This window comes from Cervus elaphus, chromosome 17 (genome assembly GCF_910594005.1).
Source record: "Cervus elaphus chromosome 17, mCerEla1.1, whole genome shotgun sequence".
NCBI lineage: Eukaryota > Metazoa > Chordata > Mammalia > Artiodactyla > Cervidae > Cervus > Cervus elaphus.
This window is the reverse complement of record NC_057831.1, coordinates 38040512-38061375: the sequence shown is the minus strand read 5'-3', so window position 1 is coordinate 38061375 and position 20864 is coordinate 38040512. Positions and strand designations below refer to the sequence as shown.

Below are 20864 nucleotides of genomic sequence, written 5' to 3'. Positions count from 1 at the left end.
GGCATATATATGCAACAGAATACTAAGCCATAAAAAAGAATGAAAAATGCAGCAACATGGATGAACCTTAGAGGGTATTATGCTTATAAAATAAGTTAGAGAAAGACAAATGGTGCATATCATTTAAATGTGGCTTCTTAAAAATATAGAACTACTGAATATAGCAAAAGAAATGGACTCACAGATAGAGGCAAAACTAGTGATTATCAGTGGTGAGAGAGAAGGGGAGGAGCAAGATAGATTTAGAAGTATAAACTATTGTGGAAAATAGTTTAATATAGTTTTTACATAAACTTGTGGAAAATAAGCTACATGGATGTATGGTACAATACAGGGAATATGCCAGTAACTATAAATGGAATATAATTTTTAAAAATTGTGAATCACTTTTTTGCACATCTGAAACTTATTTAATATTGTATATGAATTATACTTCAGTAATTTTTTTAAGACTATATGAACTGATAAGAATTAACTTGGTATGTATTTTTAAGTTAAAAAAAACAAGAGGAAAAAGGGCAAATATAGTATGTTATTAATGCAGAGTACATCATGTGAAATGCCAGGCTGGATGAAGCATGAGCTGGAATCAAGATTGCCGGGAGAAATATCAATAACCTCAGATATGCAGATGACACCACTCTTATGGCAGAAAGCAAAGAGCAACTGAGGAGCTTCTTGATGAAAGTGAAAGGAGAGTGAAAAAGCTGGCTTAAAACTCTGCATTCAGGGAGGGAGGTTCAAAAGAGAGGGGATATATGTATACCTGTGGCTGATTCATGTTGAGCTTTGACAGAAAACAGCAAAATTCTATAAAGCAATTATCCTTAAATTAAAAACAAAAAACACCAAAAACTCAACATTCAAAAAACTAAGATTTTTTTCCCAGTCCTCTCACTTCATGGCAAATAGATGGGGAAACAATGGAAACAGTGAGAGACTTTATTTTGGGGGGCTCCAAAATCACTGCAGATGGTGACTGCAGCCATGAAATTAAGACATTTGCTCTTTGGAAGAAAAGCTATGACCAACCTAGACAGCATATTTAAAAAACAGAGGCATTACCTCCCCGACAAAGCCCATCTAGTCAAAGCTATGCTTTTTTCAGTAGTCATGTATGGTTGTGACAGTTGGACTGTTAAGAAGGCTGAGAGCCGAAGAATTGATGCTTTTGAACTGTTGTGTTGGAGAAGACTCTTGAGAGTCCCTTGGACTGCAAGGAGATCCAACCAGTCCATCCTAAAGGAAATCAGTCCTGAATATTCATTGGACGGGCTGATGCTGAAGCTGAAACTCCAATCCTTTGGCCAGCTGATGCGAAGAACTGACTCCTTGGAAAAGACCCAGATGCTGGGAAAGATTGAAAGCTGGAGGAGAAGGGGATGACAGAGGATGAGATGGTTGGATGAAATCACTGACTTGATGGACATGGGTTTGAGCAGGCTCTGGGAGTTGATGATGGACAGGGAAGCCTGGCGTGCTGCAGTCCATGGGGTCACAGAGAGTCAGATATGACTAACCGAGTGAACTAAAGTGAACTGAGTAATAATCTTTCAGACAGAAGAGGAAAGAATATTTGAGTATTTTCTTATTTTTATACAATAAACACAAAAGGATAAACTAGAAACTGAAGAAATTTGGTTACTTTGGGAGTTGTGGAAAACAAGTGAACCTTTTTTGAGACTTGTATAGTTTTGAGTTTTGAGACATGTTAATTTTGTGCATTTTTTAAAAATAAAATCAACAAGGATGTGATTGGGTAAAACAAACAAAAAAGTAAATGAACCTAACTGTATTTCATATTGATAATACAGGAAAAATTAACTCAGATAACTAATATAGTACTCTGTGTTCTCAGTGGGATATATTTTAAGGCTAAACATTTTTCAGTCATTATATCGCTGTAGTAATTTTGTGCGTTTTTACTGTTAAAGGGAATAAAAATATGGAACGGGGAAAAACTCCATGGTTATAGAGGTAATAATATGAACTAATGATTTAAATGTATATATATTTTAGCATTTATTAACTTTGCCTACTATAAAATTCTAGAAGCAGTGACAGAACAGTAGCAGTGACCACCCTTATGCAAGTCCCTACAACAAGTAGGCTTCCTTGCTAGCTCAGTTGGCTAAGAATCTGCCTGCAAGGCAGGAGACCCCTGTTTGGTCCTGGGTCGGGAAGATCCACTGGAGAGGAAACAGGCTACTCAGTCCAGTAGCCAAGAACTTCAGTTCTTGGCCTTCCCTTGTGGTTCAGCTGGTAAAGAATCTGCCTGCAATGTGGGAGACTGGGTTTGATCCCTGGGTTGGGAAGATCCCCTGGAGAAGGGAAGGGCTATCCACTCCAGTATTCTGGCCTGGAGAATTCCATGGATTATGTAGTCACAAAGAGTCAGGCACAACTAAGTGACTTTTACTTTCACCACAAGTAGCAAATATAGGACATTTGGCATATTGGTTGATTCCAAGTCAGGGAGAGGAAAAGTAGAAAGCAGACAAGGAACATTTTTATATGCGAAAAAAAAAAGGAAGTCCTCAAGATACATCAGAAGTATATAAGGACCAGTATGAAGGACTTTCCATTGGCCAGATTGGGAATCATTTGTGCATTAAAATGAATAATTAAGTCCTAGATAACATATTAGATAATAAGAAACAATCTTTTCTTTTTCATTGTGATAAAAAGAAACAAAAACAAAAAAGGTGTGGGGGTCACAGAAGGCATTTCTTTTTTTTCTTTTTTAAGAATGCTACAGAAAAGTAGAGAGTGAATAGTGGACTTGAAATAATTGCTGGTTTGTAACCACTAGTATACCAGTTGGTTCTGGCAGAGATTACCGATTGATACAAAAACAATTAAGCAAATACAGGATTGTTGGGAAAGAGGATAATTATCATACATTAAAGTATTACTCCATAGATTACTAATTACAAAGGAGAAAAAATAACTCTACAGTGGAAATATTTGTTGGATAATCACCTTAAAGCTGGTGATCTACATTACTAATGCTGGGATGAACTCATATGATACATTAAGGAGGCATACCATCTGTGTACTGTTCCTGTCAAAAATGATTAACCTGAACTGAAATCTTAATGGAGCTAATCCAAACTTTAGGACAATACTACAAGATAAATGACATCTTAAGGTTTATTTTTTCTTAAAAAAGAAAAACAGGGAAAAAGACTAGGGAGACATGACAGTCAAATACAATATGGAACCCTAGATTGCAACCTGAGGTTGGGGAAGAAAAAGCTGTAAAGGAGATAAGGGGGAGAGTTGGGGACAATATTGTTTGTGTTAATATTTTTGAAAGGGATGATGGCAATATAGTTATGTATCATAATGTTGTTGTTGTTTATTACTCAGAGTTAAAGCTTCATGGTGTCTACAGGTTTCAGATCCTTCACCCATAAATAACTTGTGTGTGTGAGTGTGTATGTAAATCAAATGAAACAAAATGTCAGTAGTTGAATCCATAGAGGTAAAATTTTGTGGAAGTACATTGTATTCTTCATTCAACTTTTCTATAGATTGAAATTTTTAAAAATAAAGTAACGAGAATAATAAAAGGCAAGGGCAAGAACTGTACACCGTCAGTAGTGCTATAAGACTTCCCTTCCCTTCCCTTTCATTATATCATTTTCAGATCTAATAGGATATTTGTCATTAAGTGATATCAATGTATGTTAGAGCTCTTCATATTATATAAAGTGCTATATCAGTGTTAATTGTTGTTAATACATATCAAACATAGATGGGAAATGGAGATGGAGAAGGAGAAGATAACAAAAACCATCATCTTGGCCTTTAAAATTTTTGTTGAATTAGTGACCAACATTTTCCTCATTGACAGTCTCCTAATTGAGACAACCTACACAGATATTCTTAGATTGATCCTAAGAGCAGCTCTCTCTCTTGGTAAATAATAGCATTATATGTTACCTATCAGTGTAGAAGCATACTTAACAAAGGAGTGAATACAAGGAAGCTGGAATCAGTTGGTTCTGGTGATTCACGTGTCTCCCATATGTAAAATATACTCACCTCTGACCAAGACTTCCAAAAGTCTTACTATATATAGTATCATCTCAAAAATCATGCTCTTGTTATCTAACTCAGTTTAGATACAAATGAAGTTCCTTGGGTGTAGTCCCTTTGGTTTCTCTGGATCTGTAGACCTTTAAAAGTGAAAAGACAAATTACTTGCACATACACACCCAACATACAGTGTTAGGACAGGCATAGGATAACCACTGTAAACACTCCTGTTTGAAATGGAGAAATCAGGTGCACACAGGGATCACTGTTACATAGCAATTCTGAAATCCACCTGGGCAAGTATTGGAAGTTATTTGATTAGATCTTAAGGAATAATTCTTTATGGCTCTTGAATCTGCCCTTTAGGCTCGAAGTTCCACTGTAATTTATCCTTTTTTCCTATTTTTCTTTTTTTTTATTCAGATATAATTTGCATTCTGTAAAATTTACTTTTTAAAGTATAAAATTCAGTGGTTTCTAATATACTCATTCACAAAGTTTTTTGACCATTACCACTATCTGATTGTAGAATATATTCTTCATCCTTAAAAAACCCATTATTAGATTAGCACTCATTCCTCATCATTCTCCTACTCTTCTCCAGGCTCTGACAATCACTAATCTAATAAGATTTCTATCTTTCTAGATTTGCCTGTTTTAAACATTTCATATAAATGCAGTTGTACTATCCGCAACCTTCATTTAGCATGCTTTTGAGGTTCATTTTTCTGGTAACATGTCTTTGTTTCCTTTTATGACTGAATAATACTCTATTGTATAAATATACTACGTTTTATTTATATATTCACCAGCTGATGTTCATTTGGGTTGTTTCTACTTTTTGGTTGTTATGAATAATGCTGCTGTGAACATTCATACACATTTTTGACCGAACGTGTTTTCAGTTTTCTTGGTTCTATACCTGGGGGTGGAATTTGCTGGGTCATGGTAATCATTTGTTTACATTTTTTAATGTGTTATCAAGGACTTCCCTCGTAGCTCAGTTGGTAAAGAATCTGCCTGCAACACAGGAGATCTGGGTTCGATCCCTGGGTCGGGAAGATACCCTGGAGAAGGAAATGACAACCCACTCCAGTATTCTTGCCTGGAAAATCCCATGGACAGAGGACCTGGTGGGCCACAGTCCATGGGATTGCAACACGACTTAGTGACTAAACCACCACCACCAATGTGTTATCAAAGTGTATTTTCCAAAAGACTGCACCATTTTGCATTCCCACCCGTGGTGTATGAGAACTCAAATTTCTTCACATCCTCAGTTGCTCTTGTTATCTGCATTTATTATAATTCTTCTAGGTGTGAAGTAATATCTCATTCTGGTTTTGATTTGCATTTCCCTAAAGACTAATAATGTGCTTTAGGGAAATGTATCTTGTCATGTGCTTACTGGTCATTAGTAATATCTTATTTGGAGAAATGCCTGCTCAAATCATTTTCTCTTTATTTGGGCATTTGTTTCTTTATTGTTGGGTTATAAAAGTTCTTTATATACTTGGAGAGTAGGCCCTTAACAGACATGTGATTTGTAAATATTTACTCCTGTTCTATGGAGTGTATTCACTTATTGATAATTTCCTTTGAAGTACAAAAGTTTTAAATTTTAATGAAGTTGTTTATATCTGTTTTTTCTTTCATTGCTTGTGTTTTAGTGTCAGATCTAAGGAGTCACTGATTTAATCTAAGGTCTTTATACTTTATACTTATGTTTATAAGTAAATTTATATTTATGTTTTCTTTCAGATTTTTATAGTTTTAGGTCCTATATTTAGATCATTAATCAGTTTTGGGGTTAATTATGAGGTAGAGGTCCAGCTTCATTATTTTGCATATAAATATCTAGTTGTCCTAAGTAAAATTTATTGAAAAGACAATTATTTTCTTCCTTGAATTTTCTTGGTACTCTTAACAAAAATAGATTAAGATATGTGTTCTTCCCATGAGTGCTGAGATTGTGTCTATTTTGTTCATTTTGAATTCCTGGAAAATAGCTTAGTTCCTGGCATATAATAAGTTCTTAGGTATTTTGTGGAATGAATTATTGTTGTAGATCTACTTCGTTTCTTTTAGGAAAATAGCTTGGAAGAAGGCAAGCCTGGGAGGAAGGAATGGAGGGGAAAAAAAAATTTTTTTTAATAAATTAAGGGTTTATCTTGGGGCTCAGTTCTGCTCTGTTGATCTATATGTCTGTCCTTAGGCCATTAACACCTAGGCTTGATTATTACACTTTTTAATAAGTTTTGATATCAGAAATTGCTAATCTTCTAATTTAGTTCTTTTTCAAGATTGTTTTGGCTATTCTGGATTCCTTGCATTTCGATATGAATTTTAGAATCAGCTTGTCAGTTTCTAAAAAATGCCAGCTAGGGCTTTGATAGAGATTGTGTTAAATTTGTTGATCAATTTGGGGAATATTATCATGTTAACAATATTAAATCTTCCAGTTCATGAACACAGGATGTATTTCTGTTTATTTAGGTTGTCTTTATGCTTTGTCAGCCTTATTTTTCTTCTTTGTAATATGTTGTAAATGGAATTATTTTCCTAATTATTTTGTTTTGGAATTGCTTAGTGCCTTTGTATAGAAGTAAAATTGATTTTTGTATATTGACATGGCATCCTATAACCTTGCTGAACTTAACTAGTTCTAAAATTTTGTGTGTGTGGATTCCTTAGAAATTCCTATATACAACATTGCATTATCTATAAAGAGAGTTTTACTTCTAATTTTTCAATCCAAATGGCCTTTACCTCCTTTTCTTGCCTAATTGCACTGGGTAGAACCTCCAGCACATGTTGAATAGAAATGGTGAGGGTATATGTCCTTTTCTTGTTCTGATATTTTTAGGGAAACTTTCAATGTTTCACTATTAAGTATGATGTTATCTGTAGATTTTTCATAGATGCCCTTTTTTAGATTGAGGAAATTTCCTTCTGTTCCTAGTTTGTTCAGTGTTTTTATCATAAAAAGGTTATAACGTGCTTTTCTGCATCTGTGGAGATTATGATGTGCCTTTTGTCCTTTCTTAATGTGTCATATTACGTTGCTTGACTGGTTTTTATATGTTAAACTAACCTTGCGTCTTGAGGATAAATCCCACTTGGTGTTGATGTATAATCCTTTCTATTGTGTGTTGCTAGGTTCTGTTTGATAGGAGAGTTGACCCTCAAACATGTGGTAAACAGAGCCTGACCCTTTGTACAGCCAAAAATTCATGTATGACTTACTGTCAGCCCTTTGAATTTGCAGTTCCACATCCACTAAGATTCAGCCAACCACAAATTGTGTAGTACTGTAGTATTTGCTGTTGAAAAAAAATCCATATATTCGGATTCTTTACCAGCTGAGCTACGAGGAAAGCCCCAACAACATAGCTCAAAACCATGTTGCTTCAGGGTTAGCTGGATTTTTTGTCTATTCATAATGGATAATTTTCATTTGATTTGGTAGTTTTCTTTTTGTGTGGGTTCTTTGTCTGGTTTTGGTATCAGGCTAACGCTGCCCTCATAGGATGGGTTGGGAAGTGTTCTTTCCTCATCTCTTTTTTTGGAGTTTGTGAAGGATTAGTTTTAATTCTTCTTTAAATGTCTAATAGAATTCACCAGTAAATCTTATCTGTTCCTGGGCTTTTATTTCGGACAAGAGTTTTGGCTACTAATTCAGTCTCTTTACTTTTACGTCTCTTCAAGTTTTTTATTACTTCTTGAGTGAGTTTGATAGTTTTTGTCTTTCTAGGAATTTGGCCTTTTCATCTAGGATATCTCATTTGTTGATGTGTAGCTTTTTTTTCTGTAGTATTTATTACTTTTTGTGTTTCTTTAATGTTAAGGTGATATCTCTTCCTTCTTTCTAATTTTACAAACTTAAATCTTTATTTTTATTCTTAGTGTTTTAAATCTCAAAGAATCAATTTTTGGTTTTATTGATCTTCTCTTTATCTTACCTTGTCTTGCCTTTCCATTCTCCTATTTAATATTTTCTGCTCTAACTTTTTATTTATTTCTTCCTCTATGCTTTCCTTTGAGTTTAATTTTCAAATCATTTTCTCTTAAGGAGGACTAGGTTGAGGTGAATTTTTTTATATATATGTTTATTGCTGTAAGTTGCTCTCTAATCACTGTTTTAGCTTCATCCATACCTTTTGGTATGTTGTTTTTCTTTTCAGTCATTTGGGAGTTGATTGGTGTTGAGCATCTTTTTCCATATTCGGTCATTCTGCTGTTTGCAGGACACTTCAGTTCCTCTCCTTGTGAGCCCCCTCAGTGCCACTCACAGTACAGCTTTCTCCAGAGTGAGTGATGAGAGAGCGAGAGGACAGAATAGAAGGGGCTGATAGTGAACATCGATGTTTAGAGTGTCCAGGATAGAAGCCATACTCTCTTATAACCTAATCTTGGAAGTGACGTACACTTTTGCAGTATATTATTTTAATCTCACATTTCACCCTTCATACAATGTGGAAGGGACTGTGCAACACTGGAGACCAGGAGGTAGAAGTGGGAATCATTAAGGACCATCTTGAAACTGGCTACCACAAAGAACTTGTTAAATTCTTGAATTTGCTAAATTTGAAAAATAAAGAGACGGGGCAAAAATAAATTATTTCTGTCTTCTTGGGGGCATACCATTTCCGTGTGGCAAAATATTTTCTCTTCTAACCCAGTGTTTACTAGTTGCCTGACCTTTGAAACTATTTGAGTATGTATCCCTGACCAAGATCTTTAGTTAATTCATTTTTTTGTAATTGTGACCACTTGTGCAAGAAATCTAGAAGGCTCACTAACTAATTAGCAACTGAGGAGCATTTTCTTTATCTCTTTATCTTTTTAAATCTTATTTGTTTTTTGCTGTTTGCCAAGTCTTTTGGTTTACACATAGATGTATTCCCAATATAAACAAGCAAAAACTGAGTAGATGAATAACTGAGCTCTAAATTCAACTCTAAAGTGTAGCTCTAGTCATATGAGATGAATGTGATTGTATTCCTGTCCCTTTTTTATAAATTTAATCATTTTGAATTTACAAAGTGACATTAGCCAGTAAATTAAGGTCAGTTAACCGAAATACATAGAAGTAAATCCAGTATCTCCTTTTAACACATAATGCAAAGCAAGATTAGGTTTGAAAAATGACAGAGAAACAGTTTGCTGAACACCTCCAAGGATTCCTGAAGGAAGTCATCAAGAAATAGTATTAATTATGAATCCTTCTGTGTAACAGAAATCTCTTGCTTTGATATAAATCAGTTTAGTTAGGTTACATATGCTAATACTGTCTATTCGGATCAGAATATTTCACATGGGCTTAGAAATTATGTCCTTTGTATTTTCCAAGCTAGTTAATAATTTACATATTAACCTAGTTAATGTGTTTACTTAGTTGACATTTTATGATTTAAATAAAATATAACTGCTCAGCCTGAATCTGTTTCTCTTGTTATGTTCACTGAAATCTAAGTTAACAGTGTAGTTAATATCAGTTATTAAAATGCCAAGTATAAGAACTCAGTATTTTATCTACAATCTCATACAATCTTAAAATATCCTGTGAGCAAGCTCTATTGTGGTTTCCAAAGTTCTGTTATTTCCATTTTATGAACAGAGAAACTAAAATATGGAGGGATGTGTAACTACCCTAAATTTATAAAGATGGCTAAGATTTCAATCTGTCAGTCTTTTTTCATTAAAATTTAGTTGATGTACAATATTATTTTAGTTTCAGGTATACTGTGGGATGATTTGACATACATGATGAAATGATCACCACAATAAATTTAGTAACAGTCTGTCCTCATACAAAGTTATTTCAATATCATGGACCATATACCTTGTATTATATATTCTTTCTTATATGTGGAACTTAAGAAACAAAGCAAAGTAAAACAGACTCATAGTTACAGAGAACAAATAAGTGGTTGCCAGAGGAGAGGAGGGTGTTGGGGGATGAATAAGTGAAGAGGGGGAGATTAAGAGGTACAAACCTCCAGTTTTAAAATAAATAAGCCATGGGGATATAATATATACAACTGACCCTTGAACAACATGGGAGTTTGGAGCACTGACCCTCTGTGTACTCTTAACTTTATAGTGGGCCCTTCGTATTTGGGGTTCCACATCTACAGATTGAACCAACTATGGACTGTGTAGTACTGTAGTATATATTTACTGAAAAAAAATTCCTGTCTATGTGCACTTCTACAGTTCAAACACATGTTGTTCAAGGGTCAAGTGTATAGGCAAGTCTTTCTTTCTAGTACTCTAGCACAACTAGTGCCTCTCTTCCCCACTGGGTTCTAAACAAAGAATAAATATGAGGATTAAATATTACTTTTTTTTATAGGCCCATAGTCCCTCCTCAGATGTTTTTTTCAGAATTCAAAATTGTTTTGAAAGAGCTAATATTAAGGAGATGTTTATTGTGTAACATCTCTAGCAGATCCAAAAAAGTACCCTGTGATCAAATATATTGATACTTCTGCAAGACCATAAACAGATTGATGTTGGTTTAGATTGCATTTTGCTAATCAGATATGCTCGTGGTCATGGTGGAAGTTGTTTGTTGCCTTTTCTCACCTTTATAAAAATAGTTGCTGGTTGGAGGATTTGCCTTCAGATCTCTTAGGCACTCCAACTAAGACAACATAAACCTTCAGTCAGACAGCTCGGGGTCAAGGCAGGTCTGTTCACACAACACTGATTTGTCTGGGTAAGAGTTGTGGTGGTAATGAGCAGAGAATTAATATCTCTAGAAGTAGGCCCACTTCTGAAGAGGAAGCACAGAGCCTAACCAGATATGCTTAGTCATCCTTCCCATTTCACCAGTCATTCTACCTCTGAAGGAGCAGGGTAAATAAAAGGATTGGGGTGAAACCAGTAGTGTGTCTGTGGAAAAACCACCACCGCTACCACCCAATATCAGAACTCTGCTTTACTTTATTATATACTGTGTTTATAAATTTATTTATTCCACACTTCTTACTATAAAATCATTTAGTTGTACTTCTTGTACAGTTTTCAAGCAGAATTGTATATGACTACTTACCTTTATTTTGGTTATAGCTGACCAGCATGTTTTGGGATCAAGGACTGATTAAGACTCTCGATAATGGTATTGCTGTTTCTATAGGGGAATCTTAGTAGATGAGTGCTGAAATATTTAGGAGTGAAATGCCATAATTTTGCAATTTACTTTTCAGTAGTTCTACAAACCAGAAAGTAAAAAGAAGGTAAATGTGGTAGCATACTGACAATTCTTGAATCTTGGTTGAGGCTGGCTATCTGTGTCATTGTAGTGTTAATTTTTTCTTTATGATTGAAATTTCTTGATATGAAAAGTTGAGAAAGAAAAAATCCTTGATAACATTCAGGCTCTATACGAAGTGCATATTTGACAAGATTAATGGTAATAAACAGTTAACAGAGTTTAGATGTTTTCTTTAATAGTTATAGTGTGTACCTACTCTATTGTATTAAAAATTGCTTGATTACTTATATATACAATTTATGTTCACATACTAAGTTTTAATATCTTTTAGAATTCATTTTAATTAAAACTAAAAATAAGCTGTCTCCTTTTATGTCTAGTTCTTTATATTTTAATGTGGGACCAAAAATGTTTGTTTTCAAGAAATAATTAAATAAATGAGCCAAGTTTGGAGTTGATATATTCTCATAATACTAATTAAATCTACAAGGTTTTTGTTGCTAAGTTCCAGATACCATTCGCAATTATGGACTTCCTCTGAGACTTCTGAAATAATTAATTTGTAGTTAAAATAAATTTAAACATTGGTATTTTGTATTCTCTTTTTAATTTGTATTATATTTATTTCTTCCCTAGATCTTCCTCAGAACTGTGATCCTAACATTCCCCTAGTTGCTCAGGAATTAATGAAAAAGATGATACGTCAGTTTGCAATTGAGTATATTTCAAAAAGTGGTAAAATTCAAGAGAATAGAAATGGTTCAATTGGACCAAGTCTGATATGTAAAAGTATCCAAATGAATCAAGCAGAAAACTCCCTTCAGGAAGAGCAGGAAGGCCCCTTAGACCTCACTGTGAATCGAATGCAAGAACAAAATACTCAGCAAGGTAAGATTTGTGTGTGTGTATGTGATGTATGATTTTATGTTTTAATATTCTTAAGTATATATATATGTATGTATATATAACCATATATTCACAGAGAAATTTAAAAGTAATATTACTTGAAATTAGTCTGTAACATGGACTAGAGAGAAATGCTACATTAGAACTTTTGTATTACATTTGACTTTGGTTATAAAAGGAGAAGTGAAAGTTTCTGTACCCTCTTTTCACAATAAAGTGTATGGTGAGAGAATCCTAACAAGCAACCTAAAAGGAAAGTATATAAATAAAAAGATGTATATGATAAAAATGTATTTTTATAATGTACAGCTGAGAATATTCATTAAGCACTTTTGCTGTTCAGTTTTTTACACTTAGGTCAAAAATAAAAAATTGGTGGATAATAGTCAATTGTTTATGATGTCACTAGGGAAAGAGAAAAGGTAATACCTTGATAAACATAATGTAAATAATTATATAGAGAGATACATTTTTCATAAGCATGAATGATGAAGCTGTGCTGATCTTATCTGATCATTATTTAAAGGACGAATTGTGATTCTCAGAGGAAAAGAAGGAAGAGCCTTAAAGTGCTTGTGGAGGATGCCAAATAAGTGTTTGCCTAGAGAAGAGAGAACGAGTAGCTTTTGTTAATACAAATTAGGAATAGTGTTATCAGGCGTCAAAACCAGAAAAATGTTAGCATTAAGTTTGATTGCAGAAGGCAATGTGGTGTTTGAGGCTCTAGGGAAAAGTACATTACTCAGTGTCTAAAGATCATCTTTTCAGTGTGTAAAACAGATTAAAATTGACAGATGCTGAAATATGGAAATACTTTTTTTGCTTCCTTAATTTTAGGTTGTATGAGTTTATTTATGTAGAAAGATATGAGAAATTTGAGATAAAAAGAGGTTGGTTATAAGACAGAGAAAGAAATGTTGAAGATGATTTTAATAGAAGGCTTAAGGGCAAAATATATCAATACATTGAATTTTGAAAGTTAGAAAGTATGGGAATTTTAGTATTGCCGCTTATTTGTGTTACATTACAATGTTTCACCTTCTCTTAAATCTTTCTCCTTTGTGGAAAGCAGTTCAGTGTTCTAAACAGACTTAAGCATAGGCTTTGGTATCTAAACAGACTTAAACATAGGCTTTGTGGTTGAAATCCCTGCTCTGCTACTTAAATTACACGAAGTGTTAACTTTCTGTCAGTTTTAATTTCCTCATTTGTTACTTGGCAACAGTATAACAAACTGATTGGAGCAATATGAAAGTTAAATATAAAATAACCACCTCATAAAAGATACTCAAACATTAGTCCCTCCGTACTCTATTTCTTGCTCCATACTACCACAGAAGAGAAGCCTTGGAAGTCTCTAAAATTTATATCGTCATTCCACTAAAGTAGGACTGAATTTTCTCTGAATGGCCCGATGAGTAGAATTAGAATCACTACCTAGAAATTAGGTGGAAATAGATTTTAGATCCATATAAGAAAGAATATTTCTAAGGATCAGACTTTTTTTTAAAAGAGGAATGAGGAAAATGATCCCCTGCTTGCCTTATCATTAGAGGCATTCAGAAGCACCAGCTGACTGGTTGGAATAGGCGACATTCTAAAAGTAAATTTCTAGTTCTTATATTCTGTGATTCTATGAATTCAAGTGATAAGGCAGGTCCAAGTATATATAGAAAATAATTAATGTAGTTACTAGTGAACTTTTTTGATATTCTAGTTATTTGAACATTCTGAGGTTGAAAGGATTAATGATCGATATAAATCTGTAAATAGTCTTCTCGATTATAATTTTGAGCGATGACTTATGATATGAGATTTCAGTGTTCTTATCCCCATACCCATCTATCACTCAGTTGTGTCCGACTCTTTGCGAACCCGTGGACTGTAGCCCACCGGGCTCTTCCATCCATGGGATTCTCCAGGCAAGAATGCTGGAGTGGGTTGCCATTTCCTCCTCCAGGGGATCTTCCCAACCCAGGGATCGAACTCAGGCCTCCCGCATTGCAGGCAGACGCTTTAACCTCTGAGCCACCAGGGAAGCCCTCAGTGTTCTTGAGGACAAAATCACATAGTTTAGTGTGGCTTATAGTGTAGAGAGCAAGGGAGAGAATCGTAGCAGGTGAGACTAAAAAAATATAAGGATAAGATTATGAGAAAAACATACAAGAAATATTAAGGATTTTGACTTTTCTTACAACCATGGAAAGCTGCTACATTTCTTTCAACAGAGAGTAATAAAATTAGATCCTCTTTTATAAAACTATTCTGCTGTGGTAGAAATTGGTAAGCTCTAACTTTGCCTACTTGCATACCAATTTTTTTTAATAGAGACGTAACCTCTGATGCATTTGTGTGTGCATACACGTGTGTGTGTATCGTATACACACCAGTAATTTATATGTACTAATATTTTCACAAATTAATATTTTTAAGGTTGAAATAAAGATATTATAAACAATTTTTAAGTGTCTTGCTAATCATGGCAACTTCACCCCCAGTGTCACACAGTGTAGACATTGGAGTGTTTCATTAGTAATAATACAAGGTATAAATCCTTACTTCATATGGTTTCTTAAGACCTAAAAAAATGTTTGGACTGACTTCATTGTCCATACCTTATGATATAATTAATAAAATGGTCATATTAGTAGAAGCAGGATTAGTTCTGCCTTTGTTTGTCTATTATTTGCTAGTACTTAACTTTTTTTACATTATTCTTACTCTGTAATTTTGCAACAATACACATTTGCTCATTTTGTGAGTTATTTTATTCAAATTAGATGCTGTAGTCTGTAAATCCAATAATAATGTAGCCATAAAAAAATGTGGATAATTTGTGGATTGTGTGACCTATACATCTGTAAAATTATTATCTCAAATGGTTTTACAGGTAACTTAAAGCAGTAGATAATTCTTCTCTTTTAAAGACTATTTTATAAAAAAGAAAAGAGAAATATTACTGTCATCTTGATTCAAAATGAGGCACAGATAGCAAAAGAAAGAAAAATTGCCAACTAGTCTTATTTACAAATGTAGGTACAAAAAATTCTAACATTAGCAAAATGAATATAGTGAAGTATAAAAACATTATAAATAATGACTAGGGAAGCACAAATAATTCTGCATTTGAAACACCTTTTTGTTTCCCACATTACAAAAAAATGAAAACTATAGCATCCTAATAAATACAGAAAATATTTACAACATCTGGCATTTATCATAAAAATTGCTTATAACACCAAGAATAGATGAGCACATCTCCTACCAGTGACATCATAATGAAATGATTTAAAGTTATAGACATGACAAAAACTCACACTATCACCAATTTTCAACGTTTTATGAGAGGTCTTGACTCATGTAATGTGAAGAGAGAAAAAGAAATACGAATGTAAGCAGTAATAATTAATAGGTTATAAGGAAAGAATGAGTAGAATTGTGGTTGTTTACAAACAGTATAATTGTGTATACAGAAAATATGAAAGAATATCTATATAAAGTTTTCAAACTGGTGAAAAAGTTTGGAAAATGTACTATTCACAAGATTAGCATGTATTATAATATCCAATTAGAAAATCCAACTTTAAAAAAATCTCTTCTACAGTAGCAACAAAAGTAGGAAAGACATTACAACACCTAAGAGTGAAACTAATAAACTGTGACCTTTGGAGAACATTATAAAATTTTATTGAAGGATATAAAAGAAGACTCCCAAAATGAGTAGTTATATTTTAAATGAATGGGAAGACTCTAAAAAAGATAGCAGTTGATCTTTAATATACTTAAAATTTGAGCTTCAGGTCTTCCCTGGTGGCTCAGTGGTAAAGATCCACCTGCCAGTGCTAGAGACGCAGGTTCAATCCCTGGTCTGGGAAGATCCCACATGCTGAGGAGCAGCTAAGCCCATGCGCTACAACTGCTGAGTCTGTGGTCTAGAGCCTGGGACCACAGTTGTTGAGCCCATGCGCCCTAGCACTGTGCTCTGCAACAAGAGAAGCCGGCTCACTGCAATGAAGATAGCTCCCACTTGCTGCAACTAGAGAAAAGCCAACGTGAAGCAACAAAGACCAAGCACAGCCAAAAATGAATAATTTTCTAAAAAATTCAGCATCAGTCCAGTCAAAATTCTGATAGGGTTTATTGTGAAAAATGACTTTCCAATCATAAAATTTATGTGTAAAACTTAAAAGAGCCAAGAATTACTAAGACAATGTGTTGAGGGACTTCTGTAAAACATATCAAAACTTAGTAAAATAATTCAAACAGGGTCCTGTAGCTCTTATACAAATCACTGGGACCGATTAGCAAGCCCAGAAATTCTCCAAAACTAGTGGAGTCTTGGTGTAAGAGTGAGAGATGTCATTAAACAGTTCCAAGGCAATTGGTTATCTGCATGGAGGGGGGGATAAATGGATCCCTACCTTATATCACTCACAAAAGTAATTTCATTTGGGTTAAAGGGCTAAATGTTAAAGGAAAACTAAAAGAAAAGATAAAAGATTATATCTTAATGAACTTAAAGAAGAATTTCCTAAGATGCAGAAATAACAATCCATAAAATAATTGTGTAAATTTGACTGCACTAAAATGTAAAACTTAAGTATTGTCAAATTAATTATGGATAGTGAAAATTCAAATCTCAAATTTGGAGACAGTATTTACAACTGATGTAACTAATGACCATTCAGTTAAACAAACCTGTAGCCAATGAGGAAAACATGACACTGTAGAAAAATAGACAAAGTAGTTATCAGAAGATAACAGAATAGCTAAATAAAGTAAAAGATGCACAAAAGAATATCCTGCCCATCTTTCAATGGTGACTCAACCTCTGGCTGACAATAAGTTAACTTGCAAAAAATCTTTGACAGCTCCGACAGCTAAGCTCATATCTTTGAAATATCCACCCCTCATTTTGCATTTTTTTTCATCTGCAACAGCATTTTGCTCAATAGTTCTATAAATATTTGTAGAAATCATTGTATCTCCAAGACTTCTCTTTTCCATGCTAACCTTTAGGGTGTTGGGTTTTCTTTTTCCATCTGCAGCAATATGACAGAATTTATTCCTTTTACTTTTTATTAGTGCTGCAAATATTTGTTGAAACTATTTTGTCTGTCTAAACCTCTTATTTACCAAGCAAATCTTTATAGATTCTCTAATTGTTCTTCATAAATCAGTTTTCGTACTTTTCATTTTCCTTGTCTTCTCTTTGAAAAACCCTAAACTGACTTAAAATATCGTTACCATGAGAGAAACATTCCTATTTACCTCCTCCATGTACTTTCTAACGAAGTATTTCAAATATTAGAGATATTTTTTTGTGCACTTTCATGTCTACAGATTTGTAGAAATACTTTGAGCCTCAGAAACTGGGACAAAGTAAGTTATGCTTTTTTTTTTTTTTCCTGGCACAATAAATTTAAAACTGGATAAGAAATAACATTAGCACACCAGAAAAATTTTTTTTTCTATTCTAATCTAGACCCAAAGTAAAAGCTTCTTTGAATTCCAAAGTACAGGAAGAAATTTGCAGTTTACGAACTTTATCATTATTGTGACAACCTTGAAGAATTTACCAGTTCTATATATGTACAAAACAAGATCAAGTGTGGGCAGAGATGAACCAGCAGCGCTTTGTTTACCCTGTTGGTGTTGTTTTCTACCTGAGGCTTGAGTGAATATTCTGGTAGAATTTTCATTGTTGTAAATTTCTCACTTCATTGCAGTTGTTTCTGTGTGTATCTCCCCACTTTGGGAGCAGGAACCTGTCTATTCACTTCTGCATCCCCAGTGCATGTATGTGACATACTGGATTTACCAGATTAAAAATCTTCACTATTCTCAAATACTGTTGAAAGATAAACTAAGAATTGTTACTTGCTCATTGGATTTATGATATTTTAACGGTGAAATTTCTTATTTTAAACTTATTGGATGCAAATTATCCTGCAGTATCTTTAAACAACATACGGAACTTAGTGCCATGATGAACATTAATTATTGCAGTAATCTATATAATGACTGGGCGTTTTTCAAATTATTTTCCCTACAGCTAGCTGCCAACAGATTAAGTTAAAAAAAAAAATTTAAAGAAGTTATTTCACATTGCCATTAGTAGGCTAAACTTTGTAAATATCTCCTAGTTAAATAAGATTTTCTTAATAAATTATAAATGAGAATATAAACTAGGCTTCAAGTGAGTATTTGAGAGGTTGCATTGAATGAGCTATATAAATTTCAGTGATATGTTTAAATTGTCATTAAGTATCCTTTGTTGGTGGTGCTGCCACCTCCTCTAATCTGGTTTCTTGGCTGAGATTAAGGTAGGGGACATTGTCAGCTGAGATGTTAAATTATAATTAAAAGGGCAGTGTATCATTTTATGATACTATGTATTTTAAATTACTCTTTATAAATGAAGTCTGTTACTCTGTTAGGAAAATACTTAATAGTTTTTAAGTTCAGTTCAGAAGATACTTCTGTATGTACTAATGAATGCAATAAAATATCCATCTTGTTTTTCTGTAATAAACTTTTGTTTTCCAAGGCTAAAGACATGGAAGAAAATGTTATGTTCCATGCTTGAGAAGATACCATATTTTAGTAAACCTGAAGAATAAAACATATCTAGATGATCCATATCCCTTCTGATCTCATCTTCTCTCACTCTAGGGATATAGGAAACAGGTGATATTTAAAAATTGTGAATCAAGTCATACCGCTCATTTGCTTAAAACTCTTTAATGGCTTTGAATTGTTCTTAGGACAAGGTCTAAAATCCTAAACTCACCAAGATCCAGACCCTGCCTACCTATTCACTCTCATCTTGCACCTTTCTTTGGTCTTCATACTGAAACTCTCTGTTTCTTGAATGTCATATACTCTAGCTTCAAAACATTTGTACATGCTCTTGCCTCTCAGTAGAAACCACTCCCTACTTCCACCAATTTTTTCTAAATAAATCTTGGTTTTTCTTCAGGTCTCCTTTTAAACATCACTTCTCTAAGAAAAACTTCCTCTATACTTCCTAAATTGGATGCACACAGACATACACATGGGTTCTTATTAATTATCACTGAAATTGAGGTTAGGTATCTTATATTTTCCCATAGCATCCTGTATTCTATAGCCTCATCAACTAAATTAACTTGTCTAACGCAAAATAGCACCATCTTATTTTGTATTTTCTGTTTGTCCCATTTAAGTTTTTTTGTTTCTTTGTTGTTTTCTTTTAGATTGTATTTTTCTCTTTTTTGGCTCTTCTCCCTTTGCTGATTTTGAAAAGAGATCTTCTTCTGGGTACACAAGTCTAGGCTGACAATTACTATTTTCTTAGCACAGCTACTGCATCTGTGTCTTGGCTTCTATTTTTGTATAATTTCACAACAAATAGTCTTTTCTTTTTTTTTTTTTTTTTTGAAAAGTCTTGCATTTACTGATTTATTTTTACCATAATGAGAAATGATTTTTACTTTTCTAAGCCAACTAAAAAAGTTCAGGTCAGTTTACTCTACTGGTGAAACGAAGTAAAACATGGCTTCCTCCTCCCCCAAATGACTACAAGGAAAATCCACGTATGTTCTTTCATTTAAGTAAATTGTACTTGAATGACACAAATATCAACACATGTTTAGAGACAATAGTAGTTGATTTTCAAGGCTGAGTGGTGGCTTACCATGGTCTGAGAAAAGCCTAGGTAATCACCTGTCTAGGAAGAACCATTTTTATTAATTCTTATTCTTAACATGAATCTTGATCAGCACTTCATTAACTAGAATACTTCCATTTAAAAAACTGCAGTTTCTGTACGTTTAAGGATTTATTTGGGAACACGATTTCTAATAATTCCCTATAAGAGACCTTAAATGACAGTAAAAGAAATTAGTGTTTAATAACTGACATATAGGAATTTAAGTAATATACCTTTCCCAAAGAACTTACTTTTTTTTTTTTTAAGAACTTACAATTTTGCTCCTCTTGAATCTAGTATGGGTTTCCTTTCGAAGCTATCTTCTTGACTCTTCCAGTTGTTTGTCCCACTAGTATGAATTTAAGTTATGTTGAAAAGCATAAAATTAAAAGTCCTAATGGCTGTATAATCCCTGTAAAGCTATTAGCAATAGGGTAATATTCAGACACCTTTAAGTAAGTAACCTTTCTAGAAAGAAAAGGTACCACAGTTTCATAAAAGATGGTGGGTCCACAGTTTTAGAGTGGGGCTTGGAGAAATGGATTCTAAAATCATTGTTTTTATGTCTATGGAGAGAAAAAAAATCCCTCAAAGCTGCCAATTTAAACGTGAATAAGATTTAGTCACACTACAATAAGAGCAGTGCTATGAGTGATAACTTTAGATATTTATAAACTTTTTTAATTTTCAATTTTGTTAAATTCAAAAATCCATACAGTTGAAAGCACACAGGCACAAAGGTAACAACCAGTGAGTCCAGGTGAAGGTTATGTAATGTTCACTGTACCATTACCTTTAACTTTGCTGTAACTTTGCAAATATTCAAAATAAAAAGTGAAAATGTCTATAGTACAGTTGTCAAGACACCATGACTGAAGTTAAGAAAACACAAGACATAGACATGAAGTATGTCTCTGAAAATCATGAGTTCTAGAATTCTTTTTTTTTTTTTAAAAAGGCCTAACTTACAGGTAAAACTTTTCTTCTAAAAGAGAGCAT

General features: G+C 33.6%; 1 protein-coding gene across 14 annotated transcripts in view; it reads left to right on the top strand.

Moving 5' to 3' along the window:
• Positions 1–20864, top strand: part of LCORL (ligand dependent nuclear receptor corepressor like) — a 169328-nt gene that overhangs the window by 98099 nt on the left and 50365 nt on the right. For all 14 annotated transcript variants that reach the window (XM_043871087.1, XM_043871084.1, XM_043871077.1 and 11 more), the window contains one exon: positions 11903–12154. In XM_043871087.1, coding sequence (XP_043727022.1) covers positions 11903–12154 — 252 coding nt within the window. The remainder of the gene's footprint in view (positions 1–11902; positions 12155–20864) is intronic.